We start from the raw sequence: 21,392 nt of genomic DNA on the forward strand, positions 1-21,392 counted from the left end.
CACTATGGCAAAAACATTTTTTTTTTTACATGTTTCCATGTCCGGCTGTTGAGCTATTTGGGCCTCATATGCTAAATTTTACTTACATTTGCCATATGCTAGGCCCATTGTGAATGCTCTTATGAACACCAAAGTAACAAATTTAGATTACAAGTCAAAAACGTATTCTAATAAAGAAATTAGACAGAATAAATACTCCAAAATGTGGAAAATTATTTAGAAGAGGGACTGATTGTATGAAAAGCCAGAGGATGCATCACCAGCTACCATACTAGTGCAGCACAGCATGCCAGCTAGTGCAATAGCCAATGCACCAGGTGATGCAGACTCAGCTGCCACACTAAGTGCAGCATAGCATGCTACCCAGTACAGCAGCTCGTGCATTAGAACTGCCTAGACAAGCATTGGACCAACTCAGACAAGAAATTCAAGATCAAGGACAAATGAAGTTTAGATTAAAGATTCAAGTAGAAGTCCATATTGTGTTTTAGAGTTGAAGAAATTGAAGAGTTGTAATTACTCATCTAAACGACACTGTGGTTTACTTGGTTTGCTTGATGTGTGTACAGAAATGACATGTAGTTTTGTTAGTTTTAAGTCAGACACGTGTGTGAATCTGCTATGTTTGTTACATTGTGTTCACACGTGCTTGTAGCAGTTAAGTTAGTATATATATACAGTTGTATAGTTACTGAATTAATTAATGAAAACAGTTTTCATCAAAATCAATTTCTCATATGGTATCAGAGCGATTTCTTAGACGCTTCTAATTTTCTTATGGTTTCTCAGATCAATTTTGGGAATTCTCTATTTTTCTCATTCACCATTATCATCTTCTTCAATTTTTTCTCAAGCTTTTCTCATTCACTTCGAGCTTTTCTTATCCACCATTGTTGTGTTCTACAAGCTTCTCAAGCTTTTCCAATGGCAGAAACAACAGCAGCTAATGCTTCCACCACAGAGGCTTCATCTTCTTCACAAGATTCGTATAATCTTAGTGATCCTCTGTTCTTGCATCCTGGAGAAAATCCAGGAGCAGTTCTCACTTCTCAACCATTGATTGGGGGAGAAAATTATCCTACTTAGGCTAGATCAGTGAGAAAATCTCTAATTGCCAAGAACAAGTTAGGATTTTTTGATGGATCTTTAACCATCTCTTCACCATTGGTGAATTCTCCAACTGCTGCTCAAGCATGGGTTCATGCTGACAATATGGTGGGCACCTGGATCATCAATTCTATATCACTAAAGCTCCAAGGTAGCATTATTTACAGAGATACTTCTTTAGAGATTTGGACTGATCTTCGAGACATATTCAATCAATGAAATGGAACCAAGATCTTCAATATCCAGAAACAAATTGTTGAGATTCATCAGGGAGAGCAATCACTCACTGATTACTTCACTCAACTCAAGATTTTGTGGGATCAATTGTAGAATTTGAGTCCATTTCCTCAATGTACTTGTGGTCAGTGTGTGTGTGTGGGATCAATCAAAGGTTGAAGAATCTTCAAACCAAGGAGTCCACCATGAAATTTCTTATGGGAGTGAATGATGCCTTCTTTCAAGTAAGAACTCAGATCTTGTTGATGGATCCTTTGCCTTTTGTCAATAAGACTTATTCTTTGTTCATCCAAGAAGAGATGCAGAGGTCTGTGCATAATGTTGTTAGGGTTGAATCCACTGCCTTAGAAACAAAGAACTTAGGAATTAACTTCAAAGGCAAAGAAAGGCCTTTATGCCCTCACTGTGGAAAGCTAGGCCATACTGTGGACAAATGCTATAAGTTGCATGGCCTCCCACCAGGATTCAAGTTCAAGAACAATAAAAATGCCACTGCTCATCAAGTTTCATCTAATCTTGAACTTACTCAATGCAACACTTCTACTAGAGTTACTGATTTTGTTCCATCCATGTCTGTATCTTAAGCTCCAGCCTTCACTCATGACCAATACCAGCAACTTTTGACCTTAATTGGTTCTTGTTCTACTCAACAATTCCCTAAAGGTCAAGCACTTCATGTTGCTAATTCTGTGACTTGCCCATCATATGTTGTTGCAGGTAATTCTATTAACTTCAAGCATTCTGTTTTCTTTGCTAAAATTGTTAATAAAAGAGCTTATGATCTTCATACATGGGTCATTGATACTGGTGCAAGTTATCATATAGTATGTTCCATTCAATTGTTGACTTCTTATACTAAGATTTCACATAATATGGTTGAATTGCCTAATGGGAAAGCAGCTCTTGTTACACACATTGGTACCATTCAACTTTCCTCCCACATAAACCTTAGCAATGTTCTTTGTGTACCCTCTTTTACCTTTAATCTTCTGTCAGTTAGTGCCCTAACTAAATCTCAACCTATATGTTTGGTTTTTCTGTCCCAATTTTGTTTTCTACAAGACCTTACATGTTGGAGCACGATTGGAATGGGCAAAATGCATGATGGTTTGTACTTGTTACAAGATTCAAGCCTTTCTCAAGCCACTGCATCCCTTTTTGATTTCCTTTCCAAGCATAATTTTAGGTCTTTCTCTGCTATTTACTCCTCTTCCCTCTCTACAAATGTGTTTTCACTTTGGCATTCAAGGCTTGGGCACCCTTCTGATGTCAAGGTTCATTCTTTGAGCAGTGCTTTACCTTTTTTTAAGAATTGTTGTAATAAGCCTTGTACTGTTTGTCCTTTGGCAAAATAGAAAAGAATTCATTTTCCTTTCAATAATAATAAGTGTGCTTATCCTTTTGATCTTGTTCATATGGATGTATGGGGTCCCTTTTCTGTTTTAACCTCTAATGGTCACAAGAACTTTCTTACTATTGTTGATGATGCTTCTAGAACAACTTGGGTTTTCTTGCTCAAAGCTAAATCTGAAGTTAGACCACTTATTATATTTTTTTATAACATGATTCTCACTCAATTTGGAACCAAGATTAAATCTATTAGATCTGATAATGCCTTAGAATTTAGCTTTAACTAGCCGCGAACCCGCGCGTTGCGTGTGATAATTATTTTTATGGTGGTTTTATTAAAAAAAATTACAATTTAAACTAATCTAATAATGAGTAATGTATTTCGTAATTATATTTTTATTTATTATAGGAACAATCATAAATGTAATATAGGAACAATCCAAAACACCAAAAAAATGTAAACTAAAAAAAATAATAAAACTTAACAATGATTAATTGAACCAATATTATGATAAAATTTTGTTTTTGATAATCTATTAAGGTTATTTTCTTTGTAGAAATTATAATTTCGGCCACCTAAAACATATTATCAAATAAACAATTATTAGCAAAATCTAAGAATTAAATTTCTATACATGCATTGTTATAAAATAATAATAAAAATAAAATTGCAAAAGTTAAAATTTGTCACCTATCTGATTATTTTTGTTTGGCTAACCATTGTTTTTCTTTAAATAAATGGCATTATAGAGTACTTTTAATACAACTATTAAGAGCACTTTGCTCGCCACAAAGGATTAGAAAATAAACAAAAATTAGTAAAGTCTCATAATTTAACATCTAAATTGAGCACTATAAAAAAAATCATGCTATGTAACAGAATAAATACCAAATTATCCAAATCATGCTATGTAATAGAATAATATTATATTTTTATATGCTATATTTAATTCTTTAGAACGCAATAGGATAACATTTAACAATCAAAGAGAATTTAAAAAAAAAAAAAAAAAAAAAAAAACAACAACAACAACAACAATTTAAAAAACAAAACTAAATCACAATTTAAAAAACAAAACTAAATCGCATTAACCCAAAATAGAGTTTTAAAGAATATAAAAAATTATCAACCTAAAGTAGAGATGCAAGAAAAATAAAAAAATCCACCAAAAAATTTAGAGAGAGAGAGAGGGAACCTTTTTTTTTGTGAGGGAAAACTATGCATAGAATAGAAGAGATAGTGACAAATTTATAGTAAGAGGGTGTGAATAAGAAGAGTCAAAAATAAAGGAAGATGAAGGGAAAGAGGAAGAATGATATTAATGTAGAGGGTAGTGGGGAGATGAAAAGGTAAGGGAGGGAGAAAGATTGAAGAAGTAGTGGGAAGATGAAATAGTAAGGGAGAGAGAACGGTTGGAGAAGTATAAATATTAAAAATAAATAAATGTTAAAAACAATTATAAGAAAATTGAAAAAAAAAAAAAAAAACCTAAAGCTTGAAAGGCTTCAACGTTGTTGTTGTTGTTTTCTTTTTCTTTTTTTTTTCTTTTTTTTTTTCCTTTAAGTTGAAAAGGTGACACAAAACCCTAAAGCTAAACTGAAAAAGTTTTGAGTTGGACTTAACAGTGGAACTAAATAAATAAGAGATGGGCTGAATTAATTATATAGATTTATTATAGGGTGATAATGGAAGTAAATAAATAAATAGTGGACTGGATTTATTATAGGGTGATAGTGAAAGTAAATAAATAAGTAAAGGGTTGCATTTATAGGGTTGAAAATTGTAAAAACCATTTTAAAATTGTAGGACAAATTATATTTTAAAAAATAAAAGAAAAAAAAGAATGACGTGGCAGCTGATGTGGCGCAATGTGAGAGCAGCAGCATTAAACGCTACGCTTCAGTTTTTAGTAATATATAGATGACTTTTACAGTTCTAAAGGAATTGTTCATCAATTGAGTTGTGCTTACACTCCACAACAAAATTCAGTTGTGGAGAGAAAGCATCAACATATCCTTGCTATTGGTAGGGCATTACAAATTCAATCCAATGTTCCTCTCTCTTTTTGGGGTGACTGTGTTCTTATTGCAGTCTACCTAATAAATAGACTTCCATTCCCTTTCCTAAATCATAAAAGACCATTTGAACTTTTATTTCACAAACCTCCTTCCTATTCACATGTTAGGATTTTTGGCTGCTTGTGTTATGCTACCAATCCCACACCTCATAAACACAAATTCACTCCTAGAGCCAGAAAGTGTGTTTTTCTAGGATATCCCTTCAATGTCAAGGGTTATAAACTCTTTGATCTTGATTCTCACACTACTTTTCTATCTAGGGATGTTGTGTTTCATAAGTCAAGTTTTCCCTTTACTTCAGATAACTCTCATAAATCTGTTACTTTTATTACTTTACTTGTTTTCCCTTCAACTCCTTCCTCTGAGTCTCTTGTTGTTCCTTTCTCTATTCCTTCTCCTTCCTTACCTATTTCTGATGACACCATTGTCCAAATTCATCAAGACTTTGATGAAGATGTTCATGAGTTTCTTGATGCAAATGATGTTTCTGATGCACTTGATCAGCTTGCTATTCTTAGAAGGTCTGCTAGACCTACTAAACCACCTTCTTACCTTGAGGCTTATCACTGTAATCAAGTCACATTAGCTGCCATTTCAAGCTCCTCCGTTCATGTTTCAGGTACTTCTTACCCCCTTTACTCCTATCTGTCTTACACTAACCTGTCTTCTCCATACAAATCCTTTTGCTATGCCATCTCTTCCATCATTGAACCTACATTTTATCACCAAGCTGTTGGTAACCCCAAGTGACAAGCAGCCATGGATGCTGAGATTTCAGCTTTAGAAGCTAATCATACATGGACTGTTACTTCCTTGCCACTTGGTAAGAAACCCATTGGTTGTAAGTGGGTGTATAGAGTGAAGTACAAATCAGATGGTTCAGTTGAAAGATATAAAGCCAGGTTGGTTGCCAAGGGTTTCACCCAAAAAGAGGGGTTGGATTACATTGAAACTTTCTCACAATTTGCTAAAATGGTGTCTGTCAAAGCTTTGATTGTTGTGGCTGCTATGAAGGTTGGTTTCTCAGCCAACTTGAAGTCAATAATGCATTTCTCCATGGTGATTTGCAAGAAGAAGTCTATATGTCCCTTCCACCAAGATTTCACAGCAAGGGGGAGCAGTCTCAGGTTGTTCACAATAAGGGGGAGCAGCCTCAATTGGTTTGTAAACTCAATAAATCACTCTATGGCCTTAAACATGCATCTAGAATGTGGTTTTCTAAGTTCTCAACTGCCTTAATTGATCTTGGTTTTGTTCAATCCAAGGCTGATTACTCATTGTTCACTAGGCATCAAGGAGATACATTTATTGTATTGATGGTTTATGTTGATGATGTTCTAATTGCAAGCAATCATCAAAAGGGAGTTGAGGAATTTAAAGTTTTGTTAGACCAGAAGTTTAAGTTGAAAGGTTTAGGAGACTTGAGGTATTTTCTTGGTTTGGAGGTAGCAAGAACAGCCAAGGGCATTTCCTTGTGTCAAAGGAAATATGCTCTAGAGATTTTGGAAGATGTTGGTCTACTAGGGTGCAAACCAGCCAAAGTTCCTATGGATCCTACTTTGAAACTTAGTAAACATGAAGGTGATGTGTTATATGATATCCAAGTCAGTACAGAAGGTTGGTAGGGAGGCTGTTATACTTAACATTACTAGGCCTGATATTACTTTTGCTGTTCACAAGCTCAGTCAGTTCATGGCAAAGCCTAGAAAGCCTAATTATGTAGCTACACTTAAGGTACTTCATTATCTTAAGAATGAACCAGGGAAAGGAGTGTTCTTTTCTGCAAAGTCAGAACTCCATGTCAAAGGTTTTAGTGATGCAGATTGGGCATCATGTCCAGACACAAGAAGATCTATTAGATGATACTGCATTTTCCTTGGAGACTCATTGATTTCTTGGAAATCAAAGAAACAAGCTGCTGTATCAAGATCTTCAGCTGAGGTAGAGTACAGGGCTATGGCTGTAGCAACTTGTGAGATTGTGTGGATTCTCTATTTGCTAAGGGATTTGCAGGTTAGGCATGATAGAGAGGCAATGTTATTTTGTGACAGCCAATCAGCCTTGCACATAGGGTCCAATCCAGTTTTCCATGAAAGGACCAAGCATATAGAGATTGATTGTCACATTGTAAGGGACAAGGTGTTGGCTAAGGTGATTAAATTGAATCATGTGAGAACACATTGTCAACTGGTAGATTTGTTGAATAAGGCATTGGGCCATAAACATTCTCTGCATTAATATCCAAGATGGGACTGCTTAACATTTATTCTTCCTTAGTCCATCTTGAGAGGGAATATGAAAAGCCAGAGGATGCATCACTAGCTGCCACACTAGTGCAGCATAGCATGCCACCCAGTGCAGCAGCCAATGCACCAGGTGATGCAGACTCAATTGCCACACTAAGTGCAGCACAACATGCTACCCAGTGCAGCAGCTTGTGCATCAAAACTGCCCAGACAAGCACTGGACCAACTCAGACAAGAAATTCAAGATCAAGGACAAATGAAGTTCAGATTAAAGATTCAAGTAGAAGTCCATATTGTGTTTCAGAGTTGAAGAAATTGAAGAGTTGTAATTACTCATCTAAACGACAGTGTGGTTTACTTGGTTTGCTTGATGTGTGTATAGAAACGGCATGTAGTTTTGTTAGTTAGTTTAGTTAGTTTTAAGTCAGACATGTGTGTGAATCTGCTATGTTTGTTACGTTGTGTTCACACGTGCTTGTAGCAGTTAAGTTAGTATATATATACAGTTGTATAGTCACTAAATTAATCAATGGAAACAGTTTTCATCAAAATCAATTTCTCATAGATTGCACGTGGTCCAAGATTAAAAAGATTGAGTTCAAAGAGGAGTCCATATCTTTGTAACTTTGCTTTCACTGGAGGATCTATGAGACTGTGACACTGCCCTAAGCTTTATATAACATCGGGCGACAAGAGTGGGATTTTACTTTTTCAAAATCCTCAACACGCACGAGCTCTAAATTTACGAAGTCATTGACCCAACGAAATATTTTGTGCAAAATCATTACGTGGAGAAAGAAGAATAGAGATGCAAACACGTTGAAACCTTCATGTACTTTAAAAAAAATAAAAAAAATCTTATGTTAGATTATTTATTTTATATTATATTTTATTAAAATATTAAATTTTTTTGATCTTTTAATTATTTCTTTTTCTTTGTACATAACAATCATTATTCATTCTCACTATTTATTTTCAAAATACATAAAAAAATATAAAATAAATAGTATCAATATAAATTTACACGATTATGGTAATAACCATATATTTTTACACAATTTTAAATAAACTAATGTAATTGAATTTTGAATTTAATAGACTAAAATGAGATATTTTTTACTTTTTCTACCAAATTTGGGGAGGGCCAATCCATGATCCATCAGCCAAGGATGGTCAAATTCATCATCTGCCAGAAAAAAATCCATTATTTGAATCAATTTTGGACTCACTAATATAATAAGGGTTATGTTAACAAGTACTCTTAGAACAATAATTAACAATTAATTTAAGTGGCTATCTACTTCTTCATCATACAGATTGGTTACTCCCCCTCGTCTTTTCCCTGAGAATGCACCCGTCTCTGTTCTCATTAATCCAGTGGAGGCAACATGGAAATCAGATCTTATTCATGAATTATTCCTCACCTTTGATGCAGAAGCTATTTTGTTGATTCCCCTGAGTGCTTCATTGCCTGCTGATAAGTTGATTTGGGCCCCTACGTCATCAGGTCAATTTACTGTGAGCAGCGCCTATAAGATCACTCGCAATTTCTTTTGTGAGCACAATCGGGCTGAGTGCTCTTCATCTCAGCACCTAACATCTTTTTGGAGATGTCTTTGGAGGATGCATATGCCGAATAAAGTAAAAGTTTTCGCTTGGCGAGCTTGCAGGAATATTTTGCCAACAAAAGCAAAACTTTTTACTCGGAAAGTTACACAGGATGATGTATGTGAAGAATGTGGAGTGGGTGTGGAATCTTCGGGTCATCTGTTTTGGCACTGCAGCAGAGCACAGGAGGTGTGGAAAGCTTCAAACCTTGGTTTAGAGGCGGTGTTAGGGGAGATTCATGAATTTATAGACCTGGTGTGGTATGCTCGGAATGTAAAACAGATGGATTCTCAAGCGCTGGCTCAATTCTTCATGGTCGCGTGGGGCATTTGGTCTAACAGGAATGAAATTCGTACGGGAGGTTCAAGGAAGTCAGCGTCTTTGATTGTGAGGTGGACGTTGGACTATCTGGAAGAATTTCAAGTTGCTAATCATACGGTTCAGATCAAGTCTGCAGAATCTGAATGCGGTTGGTCACTTCCCCATGCGCCGGGTTTTAAAGTAAACGTGGATGCTGCTATTTTTGAGAATCTATGCTTAGTCGGAATTGGAGTAGTGATACGGGATCAACTGGGGTCTGTCCGAGCAGCTATGTCCAAGAAGTTCCGTGCAATGTTGGGACCATTGGAAACTGAAGCTAAGGCGATGGAGGAAGGCTTGAGGTTCGCGTGGGACAGGGGCTTCAGAGCAGCAATGTTTGAAGGGGACTCTTTGTTGGTGCATCAAGTGTTGACTAGCTCTGCCATCCCACCTGCTAGCATCTCCAACATTATTTTTGGTGTGCTGGGTCAGGCATCACAGTTTGATGAGTGTGTCTTTTCCTTTACTCGGAGGACTGGCAACAAAGTTGCCCATGCATTAGCGCAACATGCTAGGCATTTATCTGATTCTAGTATTTGGCTAGAGGAATATCCTAGTTTTATTGAGAACTTAGTGTCTCAAGATGTATTGTTTTTATCATCCTTTTAATAAAGTGACGTAATTTGCATAAAAAAAAAAAAATTAATTTTAGGAAAATTTTGACACTACTTTTATGAGAAATAAAAAATATTATTAAAAAATTAATTTTTTTCTCATACAAATTTTCTTTAAATAAATTATTAACCATTACTCTAAAAAACATTCCTTATTTCTCTAATACTAATAAATCAACCTCTTTGTCTCAAAAAAAAAAAAAAAAAAAATCAACCTTTTGATTTTGAATGCTGGCGGCGCTCTTCTAGACGTATGTTAGAAAAGTGGATTCAGGTCTCTCAAAAAAAGAAAAAGAAAGTGGATTCGGGCCTTTTGCACACAACACGAAGAGGTCAGAGGCAGACAAAACCCAACGTTGGTTCGTGCGTGTATCATGCTTGTCTGCCTCTGATACAAGCATGATACACGCACGTTGGGTTTTGTCTGCCTCTGACCTCTTCGTGTTGTCTGCAAAAGGCCCGAATCCACTTTTCTTTTTCTTTTTTTGAGAGAAGCCCGAATGTGCTGTGGTCGCAGTAGATTAACTCGTTATTTATTTTAAATTTAGGGTCTGTTTGGATAAAACTTATTTTGCTGAAACTGAAAACTTAAAACTGAAAACACTATAGCAAAATAATTTTTAAATGTGTGAATAGTACTGTGGGACCCATTTTTAATGAAAAAGTTGATAAAAAGTGGAGTTTGTGGGACCCGTAAACAGTGCACAAGTGCACTGTTCACAGAGGACCGGGTCAACAATTGCTGCTGGGGAGAATAAAAAAAAAGAAAAAGAAAAAGAAAACGCAGAAAACGTGAAACGTAGACGCGCAACGCTCTATACAAACACACACTTAGTAGAATATTCCTTGACGAGTAACCTTAATTAAAAGGACAAGCATGTGTAAACTCAATTTGATAAAGAACACCTTGTAAAGTGATCAATTAAAAGGTTTTTCATTATTATTATTTTCAAACATGGGTATTTTTATTTGTCATGCATATAATTTTGACAATGTTAATCGATGAGGATACTCATTTAAAAACTATATATAAGCATGTTGAGTTATATGTATAATAAATAAAATAGGTAAATGCTTAACAATAAATTCACTAATATCTAAAAGGAGATAGTGTAAGTTGATTTTCATATTAGAGTTATATTGGGCTATGTGGAGCTTAATTGTATTTAATTTGGATTATAATCCGATCTAATATAAAAGTGTTACGGTTTTTAAATGAGTTTTTTTTTTTTTTTTTTGAGGCTTAATCCATCTCCCTCGAACCTTGGGCAAAATTTTTGGCCCATGTTTAGCCCATTATGAATCTTTTATGCAGGAGTGAAATATTATGAATCTTTTATGTAGGAGTGAAATATCATTATTTTCAAATTTGGGTTTAGTGTGTTGTTTTGAGTGAGAAAAAACTGTACTATTGCATTTTTTATATTTTCTTTTTGAATAGTGAAATCATTGCAATTCCATGAACGTAGACAAATTGCCAATCCACGTAAATATTGTAAAAAGAAAATAAAAAAAAGTGTTTTCGAAATTTTAATTTGGAGTCCAACGAAATCATGAAATCATGAAAGCAACCCATATTGTTTGATTCCGATATCTTCAATGATATTGACAAGGTGTTGATGCCACATCAATGATGGAGTAAATCATCCTAGCATATAACATAATGACAAGTGTAGGTTCTAGTGGTGATATTCAGTTAATATTTACGGTCTAGAACAATTTAAAAGTTTATAAAAATCCACGACTGTCTTTGATTATTAATCATTAGCATGATTTTTCTAAAGAGGTGATATCACATGCCACATTTAAATAATGAAAATACCCATAAATCAAATGAAAATGAAATTTATTGTGTGAAAATTCTAGAACAAATAAAATTTATTAGTTAAATTCAAATTTGTATATGTTCCTGTACTCCAAATATGGAAAAGTTTAATCAAATATGATTTTATTTTTTTATCTTTAAAAAAAAAATGCTTTCTCTTTTATTTTGTATATAAATATAAAATCTGATAAAATATAATGTGGTAAGATTTTACTTAAGGATTTAAATATAGAATAAAGTTTAAATTTAATTGAAAAATAAAAATATACTATATTTTAGAATATTGATGTGTAAAATTGTGTAGCCTCAAAAACTTATGTAAAATGCATTATGAAGTTAAATAAAAGCCAAACTTCTTCAATTCTATATATATATATATATATATTAGAGAATCTCAAAAAGATATATATTAGAGATTATAGATAGATAAAATTAGAGAGTTTCTTTTGATTAAGCATGTCTAAGTTGGAGTCGTCAACTTTTCACTTCCTCTATTCTCTACGGTCAGACGGTGGTCGATCATAACACTTTTCTTTATTCTTACACTACGGTCAAAGACTTTATAAATATTTTATTATCAAATATTTTCACACTTTGTAAATTATCACAACTTTTCTATGTACTAGATTGTAAGTAGTGAAGAAAAAATGATAAGTTTATACGATAGTAACCAATAGTTAATTACAATCTATCTAATAAGATAATTATGACAAAAATATATGTGAAAGTGTGGAACTAAGATTATTTCACATAGTCAAACCCACAATTAACTGATGACAAGGAATAAGGATGCCTAGTTGCCTATATATATGGTTGCTTTCTTTGCTTCCAGCTGCTAAATCCTTCAATTCTCAAATCTCTATCTCTGAAGTTCTCTTGCTACATATTATATATAGCACAAGGCAGTAAAGCGCGATAGCCACCATGTCTTCACAGCCGCATCAATCTGAAGTAAAGGCTGCAGCGTCGAAAAAGGGTAGCAAACCCATTAGAGGTAGCATCAAGCGCCAAATATTTGCGTCTTTCATCAAGAAAATGAAGAGTATTCTTCTTCGTCACAAACGCAGCAATGACAACTAGTTCATTGTCTTCTTCATCGTTCACGCACTCTATCCATATGCATGTTCACATGCACATCTTCTTCTTAGCTGGTGACTTTTCTTCCTCTTTCACACACACACACATATGGGGGAAGGCTATGCATGCATTAGGTGAGAAGTTTTGTACGTGAGTTTTGTTTGTTTGTTTTTAGGAGAGTTGAATGTATGGTGGATGGAGAAATAATATATGAGCAATCACAATCAGTGTTTATTTGTAAGATTATCTAGTAAGATGTGTACTTTTCATATTCTCAAATATATGAAAATAGGAAAACTTGTTATTGAATTTGTAACAGCTTTTATGTATTTTGAATCGAGATGAAATTTCAAACTTTGATGTACCAACAATAGCCACGAGAATAAACTACGGTTTTTGTAAGAGCAATCACCCTTCTCTCATTTGCTTGTGTATGGGACGATGTATGTGAAAGATTTTTGGAGGTCTAGATAAGTTTTTATTTATTTATTAAATAATTTAATTTTTATAATGGGGATAGGCGGCAATCGAATCCTAATTCTCTTCGTAATGAAGACAAGAAAATAAAACTAAACCACAAAATTCTTGGTGTAACGCATTAATAACTTTTTTTTTTTTGGTGTGGGCAAAATGATATGGTAGAAACTAGCTCGATGTCATTTAGGGCAAAACAGCCCCGTAAAATTTAATATCAAAGTGAAGATTTCACTTAGGGACATAAACTTCAACGTAACTAGTTATTAATACATGCGATGAATGGAAATATTCTTAATAATGTTATAATTTTAGTAATCAAATGCATATATGAGTTTAGTGAGAAAATGAATATCACTGCTAATAGTGCTTTCATAAGAATTTATTAGAAGTCGAATACAATAATTTAATCAGTATCCAAAGAGTTTATATAATTCATTATTGTTAACACCTTGCATTTAACCTCATCTTGAGGGTAATAGGGTAATTCACACCCCAAGAGTATCATTATAATTTTGACCGTTGAATTTAAATCAATTCACATAAACTAAATCTTGAAGACTTAATAATCAAAATGACAGGTCATAGATCTCAATCAGGCCATCAGATTGAAAAATATCATAAAGTCAACTTTTAACTGCTAAGATGCATTCACATGATGGAATCTGACCACTAATGATTATGAAAAATTAATTTTTATTTGTCCCAGAATAATTCAATTCATAATCAATAACATGTCATAATCCCATTGTTTTGGACTAAAAATAATGGCAATGATACACATACTTGATTAATCCGATTGTTAAGCATTAATGATCCCTTAAATTTTGGTGAAATTACTCTATTTAAAGGGGTTGATAGAAGCCTATTAATTCTGAAATTTAGTTGCTTTAGGCCTATTCATGCTAAAATAAAGTTAACTAGGGGCCTATTAATGTTAATTGTGTTGAAACTCATTTCCAAGAAATGACATTTTCTCACTGTCTAAAAAATATCTCTTAAACAATTAAATTTTTTTGAATGAGTTATTTTATTTTATATTATTATTAGAAAGTAGGCTTTAATTAGAGCACAAGAATAGACCATTTTCAATAAATTATTGAGATATGATTTTTTGAAATTAGCCTTATTGTCTATTATGGGAAGCTTCAGGAAGAATTGAGATTCACTTACTCTTCACTCCAAATTTGCTTTAAAATCAAGTTACCAACCCCCCACACATGTCAACTCTCAATTAATCACCAACCCCCTCCAAAACCTTCCCCTTTGCCCCCACCCAAAAAAATAAACTATAAATGGAGGAGAAATTCTCATTCCAAAGCACCACACTCCTCTAGAGCTCTAGAGGAAGTAAAAGAGAAAACCTCCTTTAGTAGATTTGGCTTCCTAGTTGCGAATTAATAGGACAATTTGATCTTCCTATTCTTGGATTGCAACTCAGTAATTGTTGCCTCACTCCTCAAATGTTCTAAAGGAGTCCACTGGTTCTCTCTTATGGGTTTAGAGGAAGCAAAAAAGAAAGAAACCCTGTTGATTGTTTTCGACGATAAAAGACTTTACCAAATGAGCTAACTGGAACTCATAATATTTCTTATTTCTTAAATCTTAAATAAACCTAAGATATATGCTTCAATAACAATAAAAACTACATAGGGTGCTAGCCTTCCATGAATTCAAAAATTACCCTTAAATTTAGCTAAAATTTTCAAATATATAGTGGCCTCCAAATTTTCATATATCTCATATGATTTTTTTAATTTATATATTTGTTTACCTTATATATATATATATATATATATATATACCTACTCTTGAATGAACTCTATGCATTGCATAGTCTAGCTTGTGAGAGATGGAGCAAAGATAGACTCATCATGCTTGATATAAAATAAACTACAAGCTCATTTAGGGAGAGAAAGAGAGGTCCAAGACTTCATTGATAGATGAAAATGACTGCTCGCCATTCTAATTATCATTCTCATTCTCCTCTAACGATCTCCTCATTGTTTCCCGTGTGAAAAAGGTCGTTACCAACAATCCCAAAATACATACTACACCCGAAATAACCAAAGAGGCTGTCATTCTAATTGCTTTGGGGTAACCTTCCTCTTTATGGTCATGCGAAGCCCACAAAAATCCAACAGATCCAATAATTGCCCCCACTTTCCCAACAGCACCAGAAATGCCATGACATGTTGTTCTAAATCTAGTTGGAAAAAGTTCTACAGGCACAATAAAAGTGGTAGTGTTTGGACCAAAATTGGAGGAGAAAAATTTGAGCCCATATAGGATCATGAATCCTATATTTGTGTTGTCGTCCCAATATATGTAATAGGGTATCCCAATTGCTAAATAGACAATTGCCATGGAAAAAAAACTAATTTGTTGGATTTTGACTCTTCCAATACGATCAATGAAGCAAACAGTGACCCAGTAGCCTGGAATTGTGGAACATATTGCTACAATTGCTTGTGGTTTTGCTATATTGAAAGCATCTTGATAGGCATTGACTTTATCTGCCTTTGGCACATATTGGTTGTATATCTGAGATTGGAAGAGATTGCTACTGTAAAAGAAAATATCAACAAGAAACCACGAAGCGGAACAAGAGAATAGAACACGGCCATGGCGACGAAAGAATTGCTTTGACAGAAGGGGATAGGATGGTGGATGTAGTGGTGGTGGATTTTCTTCTACAAACTGGCTTATTGGAACATCTAATGATGATCAATGCCAACATTTTGCGCCTTCCAATTCGATCCCCAAACCAACCAAACACCAGTTGACCTATCACCGTGCCCAAAAGAGCTATGCCCAACAAAGTTGACAAAACAGCTGGTTGGATTTGGTACTCTCTGGACTCTGGCTCATTCTCGAAGTAAACCCGTCCGATGAGTTGCATAATTGGAGGGATACAGAAGAGATCGTATGCATCCGTGAAGAGGCCCATGCCTGCTATGATGATTGCCTTGAAATGGTAAAATTGTGTTCTTGCAGGGTCGAGCGCTGAAAAAATCTTTCAATGGCGCCATTTTGTTAGATATTCAAAGAGTTCTAACACCAAATTTGTTAAAAAAAAAGTTTTACTTCGTTCTTTTAGACTTTCATGTAAGCTAAAAGAAAGGAAAAAAAAAGAAAAAGGATTGTTTCTTTTTTGAGAGAGAGAGAGAGAGAGAGTCGTTGTCTTTTCTTTTGTTGACAGTTTAGAGCTATATATAGGGTTTAGTTTAGTTAGAGTTCAACACGACGGCATAAGGTTGTTTCGTTGATAGTGATGGAAGCGTGGACTAGTTTTGAGTATAGACGGATTGAGTCTATTATTGCAGGCGAATATGCTGTCCCTATCTTATAAAGAATATTTAAATTGCATTATGTTTGTATATATTAAGGTAGGTTGTGTTTCTTGTAGTGCTTGCTTTGCTTCTATTTGTTGAAAGGGTTGGACTTTTGGAAAATAATGCGGGAATTATGGGATTGTTTTGTTTTGTGAGTCAAAACTTTCTACTAGGTTGCTATATATATGGTTTCTTCTATTGTTTTCTTCAGTCAGACAACTTCAAGGTCTTAAGAATCTAAAGATTTTCTCATCACTTTGTGGGATTTTCTACATTATAATAATGGAATACAATTAATGTTAATTTGTGTTCATTTTGGCCCCATAAAAAACAATGCTAACATTCATTCAGCCAAAACAAAAAGCAAGATCCATTCAACCAACACAACAATGCAAGTGATGTCAAACAATTCAAGAAAAAGAAAAGAAAAAAATTCAAGATTTTGATTTTTCAGGGCTTTTAGTACATTGACTCTCTTTCTTTCTCATGGCCGGCATCATCCAGCCAGGTGGGTGGGATCAATGTTTGCGCCACGAGGATGGTCATATGTGATATGACCAATCTGACTTGTCAAAAAAAAAAAAAAAAAAAATATATATATATATATATATATATATATATATATATAAAATTAGTTTTAAATTAATCTTTTTTATCTAGCTTATAAAACGTCATTGAATACCTTGACTTGAGAATCTCAATAATTTTTGTTTAATAAAAATAAAGTAATACTATATTCACTACATTTTTATAGTAATTTCATAACATATCTTAGATAGCAAGTTGCTACTGATTTTAAACTTGATGACCCATTGCCAACATTACTTTTTTTATCCCTTAGTAATAACCTTTTACCTATGATTTTTTTTATGAAAATGTTGTGAATGTAGCATTCTTACAAAAATAATTTTGACCCTCAAACATAATCCTTAATACTTTAAATAAAACTATAATAGCCTAAATCACAACAATAAAACTAGCCTAGATAACAACAAAAATAACTCAAACAATAACAAAATTAGACCAAATAACAACCAATAAACAAAATATTCAACAAAAAATCCATTCAAAAACAAAAAATAAAAATCCCTAATCATTTGGATTCGTAACTAGTTCAACCAATTTCATAAAAATAATCTCTAATTTTGTTTTTCCTAAAAAAAGAAGAAGCGATACCATCGGAGATATTATGGCCGTGAATTCTCCACGGCAGCACCAGTTGCTCTACTCTCTTTGGCTTAATTTGCAATCACAATAGTTCTGTTCTTCTCGGCGACTTGACTCACAGTTGCAGTAGATTCAACCGTTGCTTTCTCTTTCTTCATTTTTCTCTTCTCTATCATCATTTCATACTCTATCTCGCTTTATTACTCTTATCACAACATTCTTAATTCTCACTTGATCTCTCATCAGTCCCTTTATGCTTTTTTTTCATTTTGTTAATAGAATGAAATTACAAAACTTAATATATTTGGGGGGGGGGGGATGATTGCAATATATTCGACTTCTTTTTTATATAATTAGATTTGTATAATTCGTAAAGCGGTCACTACTCACTAGGTGGGATTTAGGATATCAAACGAGAGGAGCTCATATATTACATACAATACAAAATTAAAGTAAAGTTAAGATGGTTCACTCTAATTTCGTGCTAAGTACCTTGTATTAGGCTTTAAAGTTTAAATCCACTCTAAGCCAATTTGAAATTATTTTCATATTATTTAAAAGTACTTCTAGTTAATATTATTTCTAGAAAACTAGTTGTTTCTTTTCAATAGATTTTCTTAATGAATGAATTTAAATAAATTTTTTGAAAAAGATAATAAACATTAATAAAATTTATTATATTGCAATAACAAAAAAGACTTCAATTTTGCAGTTTTATTTTTGGGTAGTTAAAACTTAAAAGATCAATTGAAGTGTAGTATTTTTTTTGTTTATTTATAAAAAAACATTAAGTCTATATTTGAAATATTTTTCTTAACAATTAATAATTTTTATTATTAATTTCAATCTTTTTTTATACTTACATGTTTGTGTTGAAATTAAAGAACGTCTCCTTTCTTTTAATCGTTTATCTTTGTTTTATTTATTTATTCTTTAATTAATTATATATATTTTAAAAATTAATTATTAATCCAATGATGAACTTATGACCCTACGATTGAACCTGTGACCATCATACCACACCCTTAATAGGTCAATGCTCGAAACGGTTCTGATAACTATATACAAATTAAGTATTTATAAGTAAGTCACAAAGAAATATACTTATTTTTTCTATAAGAATGACATAGTCCAGGATGAGCAATTTGCCGCCTAAACCAAATGGTTGACAACAAAATTTAATAACATCAAGTATATCCAAATCTTAGTACTTACAATTTTTTTTTTTTTTAAATAACCACATTTTAAATCTCTCATTTAAAATTACTAAACTCATTTAGTTATAAATTATGTAAATCATTTATTTAGTGTGCTGCTTTCTAGAACAATGAGCAAAGTGTGTGTATATATATATATATATATATTTATATATATATATATATATATTTTATTGGTTAATTGAAAATGCTGAGATCGAACCCTGAATTTGTACTCACCATGAAGTTGGAGATTCAATTAGACCAAAGGACATTGGTATAGGACAAAATTGGCAAATGCCATTTTCAGGAAAAAAAAGCAGCATTTTGCCCATTTTTCCAAACTAATTAGGGAAATGCCCCTCTTTTGAAACTCGATTTTCTCAAAATCGAGTTTAAAAAAAAAATTGAGCCCTATAGTGGTGTTTTAAGGAGCCTATAGTGATGTTTTAAGGACCTATAGTGGCGTTTTGAAATTCGAGCTCCATCAACTCAAATTACATGCTTTTTTCTTTCTTTTTTTTAACCTATAACTCGAGTTCAAGGAGCTCAAGTTTTAAAATGCCACTATAGGTCCTTAAAACGTCACTATAGACTCCTTAAAAACCCTACTATAGGACTTAACTCGATTTTAAGAAAATCTAGTTTCAAAAAAGGGGTATTTCCCTAATTAATTTGGGAAATGGGACATAATGCTACTTTTTTTGCCCAAAAAGGGCATTTGCCAATTTTGTCCCATTGGTATATAATGACTATGAATGAATTTATCATTACACTTCAAGCACAGATGACAAGCTAGTTGTCGCTTTAAAGTTAGACATTTCAATAAATTATCGCTAACTTTTTAATAACAAACCATTAATATATGAGTAATGCTAATGAAATAAAGAATCAAATAAAGAAAGAGACGTTTGTATTTAAAAGAGGTTGGGTGCGTAAGGATGTTAAAGATTAGTGGAATTACATTTCATATATAATAATAGGATTTTGTTTTTTGATGTTTTAACTTTTAAAGACATTAGTTTGATAGGCCAAAACCGAATTGACCCCTTCTGATAAATTAATCAATTAATTTAGCCAAGTGAATTAATTAAGTTAATTAATATGCAAACACGTGGTAGCACAAACAAATCACCAATAAACTAAGTATGTAGCGGAAAATAAATTTGACATGGTGATTTATTTACAAATGGGGAAAACCTAACGGTAAAAACCCCACAAGGTGATTTTCAAGTCACCACTCCCGAAATTCCATTATTATCACAACAAGTGGTTACAAGTAAAGGAATCTTAGTACCTTATACCAATCTATAGTTGAACCCTTACCCCAATACTCAATTGGACTTGTTCTGTAGTGACAATTTCTCCTTTCGATGCACAGCTCCTAAGTACGTGACTAACCAATACGCGGATCCCAGTACGCGACTTCAATCACCTACTAGAGAAGGTTGTTGGTTGCAAAATTCTTCAGTTCATCCCAATGATGAAGATCAAGAAGATGCTTGGTCACAAAACCCTACGGTGCACATACACAACAACTTCTTCAAGAACAATGAACTAGAGCAAATTCTGTCTCCGGTCACAATTTGCTTGAACAAATTTTGCTCAACACTTGTGCAACTTGTGAACTCTTTTACGACCCTTAAAATAATCCTTTTATATGTCTAGGGTTAGGAGAAAAGAAGGTCCAAAGACACATTCACGGATTCCAAGAAAATATATTAGAATTTCTGTTTCTTTCTTAAACCTCAACAGATAGGACGTGTCTAGTAGCTGTCGAGCAGGTGTTGAGAACACGGGCTGAAACTGCTTTCTTATGCTCAATAGATGCAACTGTCGAGTTTTAATGAATTTACATTATTCAGCTTGTTTCTTGGACAAACTTGAATGACTTCAATACTTGATCTTGAAACCTTGTTTCTTGAAGTATTAAAAACACCTAGATTTATCCAATTACAAGTAAAATAGGTTTTGTCAAAAGATTAGCCAATTACATAAAATAGTGATATATGTTCCTAACAAGTGAATCACATATGTCCTAACATAGTTTAAGAAAATGACAAAATTTAGTTACAAAATTGGTTGTAACCTTATAGAAAGGACAAAGTTTAGTTATAAAATTTGTTGTAATCTAAGACTACAATCTTACTTAATAAAAAAAGGTTATTATATATTTTGAAATCTAATTGTTGAATTGTATGTTTTTTACGTTTTTAATATACATGTCAAATTTTGTGTTAATCGGATATTACTTATTATATGATCTATAAGCTTATATTTTATGCATAATTTTAGATTACAAAAACTTGCAATTTAATAATTTATTGATGACATAGTTATTGATCTTTAATTTTTTAGAAATTTTGCAAGTATAGAGAGTATAAGAAGAAGATGTAATCCAATGGTGGATTTGTCGAAATTCATTTCCAATAAAAAGATATTGAGTAAAGTTGTAACCTAAAGTTACAACCAATTTTGTAGCCAAAATTTGTTCTTTATGAAATACTTTATAAAAAACTTTTATGGGAAAGGAAGGACAAAGTTTAGCTACAAAATTGGTTGAAACTTAAGGCTACAACCTTACTAAATAAAATAAATATTACTACATATTTTGAAAATTTGACCATTGAGTTGCATGTTTTTTACGCTCTTAATACATATGTCAAATTTTATGTCAATCGAATATTATTTACTATATAATCTCTAAGTTTATATTT

At 33.0% G+C, this 21,392-nt stretch overlaps 1 protein-coding gene across 1 annotated transcript; it reads right to left on the minus strand.

The window, feature by feature from the left end:
- Positions 1-14,942: 14,942 nt before the first annotated feature.
- Positions 14,943-15,927, minus strand: LOC115964785 (probable inorganic phosphate transporter 1-9). The gene is made up of 2 exons (XM_031084037.1): positions 15,750-15,927; positions 14,943-15,694 (listed from the first exon to the last, which is right to left on the minus strand). Exons 1-2 carry the CDS (start codon positions 15,925-15,927, stop codon positions 14,943-14,945), a joined length of 930 nt encoding a protein of 309 aa, XP_030939897.1.
- Positions 15,928-21,392: the final 5,465 nt, after the last annotated feature.

Source organism: Quercus lobata, chromosome 10 (genome assembly GCF_001633185.2).
Source record: "Quercus lobata isolate SW786 chromosome 10, ValleyOak3.0 Primary Assembly, whole genome shotgun sequence".
Lineage (NCBI taxonomy): Eukaryota > Viridiplantae > Streptophyta > Magnoliopsida > Fagales > Fagaceae > Quercus > Quercus lobata.